General features: G+C 54.2%; 1 protein-coding gene across 1 annotated transcript; it reads right to left on the minus strand.

Moving 5' to 3' along the window:
* Positions 1-946: 946 nt before the first annotated feature.
* LOC126285276 (nucleolar and coiled-body phosphoprotein 1-like) lies at positions 947-5,645 on the minus strand. The gene is made up of 3 exons (XM_049984565.1): positions 4,680-5,645; positions 3,682-4,013; positions 947-1,112 (listed from the first exon to the last, which is right to left on the minus strand). Exons 1-3 carry the CDS (start codon positions 5,643-5,645, stop codon positions 947-949), a joined length of 1,464 nt encoding a protein of 487 aa, XP_049840522.1.
* Positions 5,646-9,339: the final 3,694 nt, after the last annotated feature.

A 9,339-nucleotide genomic window follows, 5' to 3' on the forward strand; every position in this document is an offset into this window, starting at 1 on the left:
TTTCCCGGCCGATGCACCATATGTGGGGCGGCGAAGAAGTCGTCGAATGAGTTGTTTGAATGTTCATTTCACGTAACAGACTATTGCCGATGCAACATATGTGGGACGGCGAAGAAGTCGTTGTTTAATGTTGAATGAAAGTTGAACATTGCCACCTTAAATCACGCGAGCCTGGCAACTAATTTGGTGGCCAGTCAGAAAGCGAAGGGAAACTTACTGACCTTAGTTCCCAGTCTGCACGGCCACATTCCTGTACAGCCCAGCTAAACGAAAAATATCCATAGTTCTTCACGGGATTAGGGCTGCTTCAATAAAATTTAACGTTCCAAACAAGATTTTATTATCTTAAAGGCTCACACAAATTACTCGAAACTTCTGAAAATGCTAAAGACATTAAATATTGTTAATTCAGCCAATCGTTTAATAGTTCAGAGGCGACTTCTACAGCAAGTTCCTCCCGAATAGTTCATTACTCTAACTAACGGTGCTCTATTAATAGTTCGCAATAATGTTAAAAAAAATTAATGCTCGCCTTAAAAGTGGAGTTAGTCACCACTTGCCACGCGGAATTATACTTCACACGGACGGCACAATAACAGTTTGTTACCGAAGTCTAAACGATCCAGGACGGTGTACAGTCCTCGCGATTTTCAATGTCCGTTTACATTGCTAAGTACGCGCATGTCACAGCCCGCTATGACGTCACCCGAGGCGAGGCGCGATCGGACGTTAAGCTCGCGTGGACTAGGCGTTGGTCTAATGCGGAGTGAGCTTACTACTGTCGTCGTCGTGCGTGAAATCTCGTGCATTCACTGCACGTTTTGGGCAGGTTAAGCAGGGCCTGCTGTTCCTGCATCAGAGATCGCAATTTGTCGTTGTGGTCCTCACGTTTTGTTCGTCTTCACGTCTTCACGCTTCGTAAATTTTTCTTCTCTTGCTACTTGGATTACTCCAGCAGCAGGTCTGGCCATCTGGTCGCTGGGCGCCAGTGGGGTTGGTTTCCCAGCCCCCTGACCAGCGGGTTTTCGGAGGTCCTCGTCAACTCATAAAATGGTATAGCGAGCGCGCGGAAGCGGCGCTCCAACATCTGGACTCCAGCGGCGTCGTGCAGCCTGCGTGTGCCGTAGTCCCTCGGCAGGTGTAGAGCCAGCCGAAGGGCTTTATTCTGCACACGCTGCAGCGTCTGGATGTGCGTTTCTGCCGCGTTTCACCACACCACGGCCGCGTACTCTAGCACTGGCCTGATGAGTGCTAGGTACAGCGAGAGGCCGCAGTGGGGGGGCAGTGTCGTCGTTGGGTTGAGGAGCGGGTACAGCAGGCGCAACCTGCCGAGCGCTCGGCCCCTCAGCTCCCGGATGTGTGGACCCCACGTCAGGCGTCGATCGAGGGTGACGCCGAGGTATTTTCCTGTGCGCGACCACGGGATGGGGCCTCCCATGATCCGCACTTGCAGCAGCGCGTCGGGAATGCGGCGGCGCGTGAATATCACCGCCTGGCTTTTCCCGGCGTTGAACTTGAGCCGCCATTTGGTGGCCCAGGCTCCAATCTCGTTGCAGGAGAGCTGCAGCCGGCGGCGCATTAGCTGCGCGTCCTTGCTGCGAGTGTAGATGGCGGTGTCGTCCGCGTAGAGCGCCAGGTGCACCCTCGGCGTCGACTTTGGCACGTCGGCGGTGTACAGAGAGTACAGCAGTGGGCCAAGCACGGACCCCTGCGGTACTCCTGCTCGGATGTGGCGCGCCGTTGAGACGCCACCGTCAGCGCGCACATGGAAGGTGCGCCCGCGCAGGTACGACTGGAGAAGGCGGACGTGCGACACAGGAACCCCCTGTACCAGCAGCTTGTACAGGAGGCCGTCGTGCCACACGCTATCGAAGGCCCTAGAAACATCAAGGAAGACCGCCCCGAGGTACTCGCGATGTTCCAGGGCCCCCATTGCCTGCTCCACCAGTCGTAGTAGCTGATGCTGCGTAGCATGACCGCGGCGGAATCCGAACTGCTCGTCAGGAAGCAGGCCTTCTTCACTGACGTGGCGCTGCAGTCGGATCGAGTAAATCCTCTCGAAGGTTTTCGAGAGGGAAGGCAGGAGGCTTATTGGGCGATAGCTTTGCGCCAGCCTAGGATCTTTGCCAGCCTTCGGGATGGCGACCACCTCTGCGTGTTTCCACGCAGCAGGGTAGACGCCAGTGCGAAGGATGGCGTTGAATATCGCTGTGACGACACGCACTGCTTCCGGCGGCAGCTTCTTCAGCAGTGCGTTACCCATCTTGTCACATCCCCCTGCCTTCCTGGGCTGCAGGAAGTTGAGGTGATGTTGGACCTCTTCTTCTGTTGTCTCTGTGAGGATGTCGTCCTCTTCCTGCTGGGTCAGGTACAGTGGGAGGCGCTCGTCCACCTCGCGGATCATGTCGTCATCGACGACGTCGTCCACCGGTGTAAAGTTTTCCGCGAAGGCGTCCGCAAGGACGCTCGCCTTGGCATCTGGTTCCGCGACGACGTCTCTACCAACTTGCAGCGGCGGGATGCGTTGGCCCTTCCTCAGGAAGCTCTTAGTTACGGCCCAGGCGCTTCCGTCATCGATTCTGAGCGTGGCTATTTTGCCAGCCCAGTCCCGATTTCGGTGGTGGCTGACGGCCGCCGATATCTCGCGGCGCAGGCGATTTAGCAGGCGTTTGGTGGCGGGGCTTCTCGTGATCTGCCACTCACGGAAGACCCGGTTCTTCTCACGGATGGACAACAAGATATCCGGCGGAAGCTGCTTGGATTTATCCATCGGCTTCCTTGGTCGCTGTGGCGCCGCCGCATCTGCCGCCGCGAGTGTGTAGTGGGTGAACGCAGCTAGCGCGGCGTCCACCCCCTCCACGTCCGGATCGGGTGTGGCGGTGACCGTCTCTGCTAGGTGCTGTTGGAAGTGCGCCCAATTGGTGTTGAGGCGGGCGCTGCGGTGCTCAGGTGGGGCCATCCCGTCTGTGTCCATGTCAAAGATCACTGGCAGGTGATCCGAGGACAGGGCACAGCGGGTGGTCGCGATCGCGTTGTGAGCTGCCCCTTTCACGATCGCGATGTCTAGAACATCGGGACGGCCACGCTTCGGGTAGTGCGTGGGGTCGAAGGGACCCAGCACTATGGCGTCGTGGTGGTTTGCGGCCCGGAGTAGTCGTCTGCCGCTGATGGTGGTGACCCTGGAGTTCCACTCCGGGTGTTTAGCATTGAGATCGCCGCCGATGAAGAGGTGCCCGCGCATCGACAGCAGCGTCTCGATGTCCCTGGATTGCAGGTGTCCCGACGGTTGTCGGTACGCTGCCACGAACGTGACGTGGCCTGCGGAAGTGCAGACGACGACGCCCGTGGTTTCCAGAGTCGGCGTCTCTGGGAGTGGAACCTGGTGATGGCGCAACGACGTTTTGACGTACACCGCCGTTCCGCCTCCATAGGTTGCCCGGTCCGTGCGATAGCAGCGGAAATTTGCAGCCCTCACGTCCACGCCTGGCTTCAGCCAGGTCTCGGTGACGAGGCAAACGTCCACGTGCTCATCACGCAGGAACTGGCGGAATTCTCCCGCTTGGGTTCTGATGCTGTTCGCATTCCACACACAAACGGTCAGGCCCTGGATGTGCCTATCCATGTTTGGGTGTGGGGACAGCTGGTGTGGCGATGGCCTGAACGGCCGACTGCACTGCAGACGCAATCATCTGCGGAAGTTGTGTCAGGAACAGCTTGAAGTCCTCCCTCATGGCCCTGACTTCTTCCGCGACACTCGCTGTAGAAGTCCTGTCAGTGCCTGGGGGTGGTGCCGCTGCCTGGTCTCGAACAGCAGGCTGTGGAGCTGGCGTCTCGCGGGCAGGACGCTCCCTCCGCCGTCCGCGCCGGCGGCCGCCCCTCGCTGTTGCAGGCTGCTCTCTCGGCGGTCCGCGCCCGTGAGCGACTACCGCCTCTGGAGCAGGCTCGGACTGGTTGCCACGCCCCCGTTCGACGGCGGCGTCGGCAGGACGCTGCTCAGTTGACTTGGCGGGTGCCTTGTCAGTGGCAGCGTTTGCGTAACTTCTCCCGGACTGCACCCGCGCGGAGAGCGCCGGTTGTCCTCGTTGTTTTGCGGTGGCACGCCGGAAGGCAGTGCAGCCGCGGTAGCACGCCACGTGTTTCTCGCCGCAATGGCAGCAAGTGGGCGCGTCCTTTCTCGGAATCTTACAATCTTTAGTGGCGTGGTCCCCCGCGCATTTGACGCAGCGAGGAGGCATCTTACAGTACTTCGCTACGTGGTCGAGGGCCTGGCAGTTGAAGCACTGCGGCGGGCCTCGTCTCCTGCGTAGCTTCTCTACGGTGACGCCGACATCGGCCACGTGCGTCAGCTGGAAGATTTTGCGGTTCTCGATGGTGTCATCGAGAACCGCCATAAACAGCGGCATGTCGGAGTGGTCCCTGGGCGACTTCATGCGCGCTGTGGCGCGGATGGGAAAGCCCAGATCTTCAAGTAGCTCCCGCAGGTACCCTGGGTCCATGCTGAACGGGAGCTTGCGAAAGACGACCTTCAGCGTCTTCACCGGCTCCGAGGAGTAGGTGAAGCTGTGAAGCCCCTCCTTTTCGGTGAGGTCCATGACCCCACGGTAGTCCTCAGCTGTTTTGGTGATGACGCGATGTAAGTCGCGCCCTGCGACTCGAAACGTCACGTTCCCCTTAACAACCGCTTTGATTTTCTCTCGGAACTCTTTGAAGCCGCCGGTCCACTTGATGACCACAGGGGGCGGTGGGGGCGACTTCCTCTGCTGTTGGCTCTCCATGGGCTCTCCAGCGTCATTTGAGAGGCCGGAGTACCGGTTGCCGGTGTTGATGGCCGACTGTTGGGCGAGCACGACAGCTCTGGCTGTGTGCTTGCGGGAGGGCTGTGTGAAGCCCTCATCGTCAGCGGCCGGGGGAAGGGTCTTGTTACCCTTCCTCGATGCTTTCCGCTGTGTGCGGAGCGTGGGTGCGCTGCTGTTCGAGCTAGTGGCAGACCTCTTGCAGGTGGTGGCAGCACTCGCGTCGGCAGGCCGCTTGCGCGAGTGATTTTCCACCTCCATGGTTTCAGCTGCCGGTTTTGTGCCTGGGATGAGTCCCATCAGGAAGGCAAGCTGCCTTTCTGCCTCCGGCGTATGCGCTGCATCCATTGAAGCCACTGGCGCCAGTGACTTGGTTTGCTCCGGAACAGTAGCCAAAGCATCCGTTTCGGCCCTCGTTTGCTGAACGGCCCGCACTGTGGCCGCGCTGCTGTTTTCCTTGGTAGCGCAGGACGACGGGGACGGGCCGCCAACGTCAAGTACGCGGGCGTAGGCGTGCAGGGGCAAGCCCCCATCCGCCGAAAGTGCCCGTCGGCTCCTCTGCGTATCTCCGTTCCTGCTGGGCCGGACAGTCGTAGGTGGCCGGCGGTTAGCGGCCGCCGACGGGGCAGGCCCCGCCGACAAGCCGTCCGCCGAACCACTCGCTGCCTCAGCCGTGGCTGAGGTCGCATAACGACTGCGCCGGTCCGTAGAGCTGTCCGACTCGTGGTCCATGTCCATCTGCCGGGTTGTTGCCGTTGGGGGGCCGGATGGGGTCGCCGACAGAGCAAGCTCTGCCGGACGACGATCCGCCACACCCTTCACATCTTCACAGCGGTCTGCTCGGTTCGGCATCTCAGCAGCCTCTAGCAGCAGCAGCCAGCTTACTACTGCCTCTGCCGCTCTTTTTATATAGCTCCGGCGCGTACCGCCAAGAGAGCATCTGTTCTTTCCGTTCATATGCAGATGCCTGCGGCCTCCAAATGACCGCTATCTCAGGCACATAATCTTAAATATCACATTTAATAATAGCTTTACAAACTTCTCAATTTTTGTATACATACATCTGAGCAGTACAGAAGCACGTAGAAAATCTCAGCCCGCTAAAATTAAAACTTTACTCTCTAGAATTTTTACAATGGAACTAACGGTAGATTGTTACCTCTGAACCATAGCTTTATCAAGACTTGTATCAGCTGTTAATTATGCTACAAGACTAAAACTTGGTGTAGCTTTGTTAATTGTCCTATCTGATCATTGGTCTTAAAGAATTTGTTTTATCATTAAAATTTAAAGTACTTAATCTATAATGCTTATGTACATTTTACTCACAAAAGTAGTTTTTACTAAATTACTAAAAAACTAGAAGAGGTAACTGATTGTGGTATTTCCATTATTATTATTAGGGTGAACTGAAGCATCCTACCAATTTTCAATATTGTAGCTCTATTATTTCGCGCCTCTGATTTTTCCGAAAAACGCGGATTCTGGAGTCAATTTTAGTTTTATGGTTTTGGAAACCAGCACCACTCATTAATGACTTCTTACTGCACCTTCTCACCAAATTTTGGCTTCCTAGCGTCATTATTTAGCGCCTCCTATTTTTCTTTCAAAACGTGAATTTTACGTAAACTACTAATTTTATAACATTAAGATTTGTTACCTGAAACATTATTACATAGAACTATACTTTAACAAAGTTTTACACACAAATCTTAATTTTTACTTTTATGTTAAATGTGGTGCAATACTACACTCCTGGAAATGGAAAAAAGAACACATTGACACCGGTGTGTCAGACCCACCATACTTGTTCCGGGCACTGCGAGAGGGCTGTACAAGCAATGATCACACGCACGGCACAGCGGACACACCAGGAACCGCGGTGTTGGCCGTCGAATGGCGCTAGCTGCGCAGCATTTGTGCACCGCCGCCGTCAGTGTCAGCCAGTTTGCCGTGGCATACGGAGCTCCATCGCAGTCTTTAACACTGGTAGCATGCCGCGACAGCGTGGACGTGAACCGTATGTGCAGTTGACGGACTTTGCGCGAGGGCGTATGGTGGGCATGCGGGAGGCCGGGTGGACGTACCGCCGAATTGCTCAACACGTGGGGCGTGAGGTCTCCACAGTACATCGATGTTGCCGCCAGTGGTCGGCGGAAGGTGCACGTGCCCGTCCACCTGGGACCGGACCGCAGCGACGCACGGATGCACGCCAAGACCGTAGGATCCTACGCAGTGGCGTGGGGGACCGCACCGCCACTTCCCAGCAAATTAGGGACACTGTTGCTCCTGGGGTATGGGCGAGGACCGTTCGCAACCGTCTCCATGAAGCTGGGCTACGGTTCCGCACACCGTTAGGCCGTCTTCCGCTCACGCCCCAACATCGTGCAGCCCGCCTCCAGTGGTGTCGCGACAGGCGTGAAAGCAGGGACGAATGGAGACGTGTCGTCTTCAACGATGAGAGTCGCTTCTGCCTTGGTGCCAATGATGGTCGTATGCGTGTTTGGCGCCGTGCAGGTGAGCGCCACAATCAGGACTGCATACGACCGAGGCACACAGGGCCAACACCCGGCATCATGGTGTGGGGAGCGATCTCCTACACTGGCCGTACACCTCTGGTGATCGTCGAGGGAACACTGAATAGTGCACGGTACATCCAAACCGTCATCGAACCCATCGTTCTACCATTCCTAGACCGGCAAGGGAACTTGCTGTTCCAACGGGACAATGCACGTCCGCATGTATCCCGTGCCACCCAACGTGCTCTAGAAGGTATAAGTCAACTACCCTGGCCAGCAAGATCTCCGGACCTGTCCCCCATTGAGCATGTTTGGGACTGGATGAAGTGTCGTGTCACGCGGTCTGCACGTCCAGCACGAACGCTGGTCCAACTGAGGCGCCAGGTGGAAATGGCATGGCAAGCCGTTCCACAGGACTACATCCAGCATTTCTACGATCGTCTCCATGGGAGAATAGCAGCCTGCATTGCTGCGAAAGGTGGATATACACTGTACTAGTGCCGACATTGTGCATGCTCTGTTGCCTGTGTCTATGTGCCTGTGGTTCTGTCAGTGTGATCATGTGATGTATCTGACCCCAGGAATGTGTCAATAAAGTTTCCCCTTCCTGGGACAATGAATTCACGGTGTTCTTATTTCAATTTCCAGGAGTGTATATGCAGGCGCGTTACGATGACGTGACGCTACTAGCAGTGAACTAGGGTAAGTCCCGTGCACTCGCTCGCCTCTGTATCTTATACATGATACAGCGCTTGCTTTGCTTCAGGTTCTGTCTCGGGTACTTCGGCCGACGTTTATCTGATGATTTTTCTGGCGTTTCGCCAGCAGGAGTGGCTGATAGTGTCAAAGCTTCACCCTCTATCCATTCATCAAACAATCGTCGGCCGAAGAAGTAGTGACAGAAGCCAAGAGGCGATTGGATTTTATTAAATAGTCTAGTGGCAACACTGACAAACGAGATGAAAGTGAAGCAAGATGTCTCCTATTTTGTACCGAAAAATAACGAACAAAGAGCACACAAGGTCTTTCTTTCTTATGTACAAATATAAAATCACTTCACGCATAAAATGAAGTCGCGGAGCTGCGACTCTGGACAAACCGACGACCACAGGATAAGTAAGTTCTCGGAAGTTGTGGATATTAGAATCTGCTGATGGGAGCTCGAATTTTATAAACAAAATATCGGAAGCACATGTAGAGATCGAGTGTCGAACGCCCATCGAACAAGTTGTCTAGAGTGGGTCGGATTTTGGAAATCTGGGATAGGTGGTTTTCAAGAAAAGCATTTTAGTGAAGACACGGAAAACCTAAATCTTGAAGTCTGGATAGGGATTTCAATGTGACCACTAGAAATATAAATGGCATCCACTGTCCACAACTTAACTTTACTCTTGTAAAGAAATGAGGAAAATATGCAACCTTCAATGACCGACCACATCCCTTGTGAATTAAAGAGGCACGAAGGCAATGAAAGCGTTTTAAAAAGTGAACCGAAATTTTTTCCGCTTGAAAACTCCATAATGAATTCCTGTAAAGATCTACGTTTGTATGAGTAATATTTACTAAATTTGGTTTTAAAAAATTCAGTTATTAATTAGTCAGCATGTAACTATATCTCGGGAAAATGTACGATATTTGAAAACCTAATAACACATTACACATCATAGTCGCCTGTCTCAAACATGATCCACGAAACATACAAATAGCTAAACTAAAAATAACTGAAGTGTGTTGGGATCTCACAGTATGGGAATCTCCAACTGGTTGTATAGTGGTTAGCTTCGCTCCCTTCAGATCGTGGCTTCTTGGTTTCGATTCCTGTCCAGGTAGGAGATTTTCTTCGTTCGGGGACTGGGTATTTGTGTTGTGATAATCACTTCATCTCGTCTTCATCGACGAGCAAATCGCCGAAGTCGTGTCAAATAGAAAGACATGCACTAGGCGGTCGAACAACAGCAGACGAAGTCTCCTTGCCCATAACGCCAAACCATCATTTCATCTTCATTCCGTTGTGTGCGAATACAAAT

This window comes from Schistocerca gregaria, chromosome 8, assembly GCF_023897955.1.
Source record: "Schistocerca gregaria isolate iqSchGreg1 chromosome 8, iqSchGreg1.2, whole genome shotgun sequence".
NCBI lineage: Eukaryota > Metazoa > Arthropoda > Insecta > Orthoptera > Acrididae > Schistocerca > Schistocerca gregaria.

Bases quoted from the DNA above. Each gene is read 5' to 3' on its own strand.
- LOC126285276 (XM_049984565.1), bottom strand. From the start codon at position 5,645: ATGCCGAACCGAGCAGACCGCTGTGAAGATGTGAAGGGTGTGGCGGAT. The intron at 4,014-4,679 runs GTTGTTAAGGGG...GCCACTGACAAG, and splicing joins TCCGAGAGAAAATCAAAGCG to GCACCCGCCAAGTCAACTGA. The intron at 1,113-3,681 runs GTCTGCAGTGCA...CGGCACACGCAG, and splicing joins CAACTTCCGCAGATGATTGC to GCTGCACGACGCCGCTGGAG.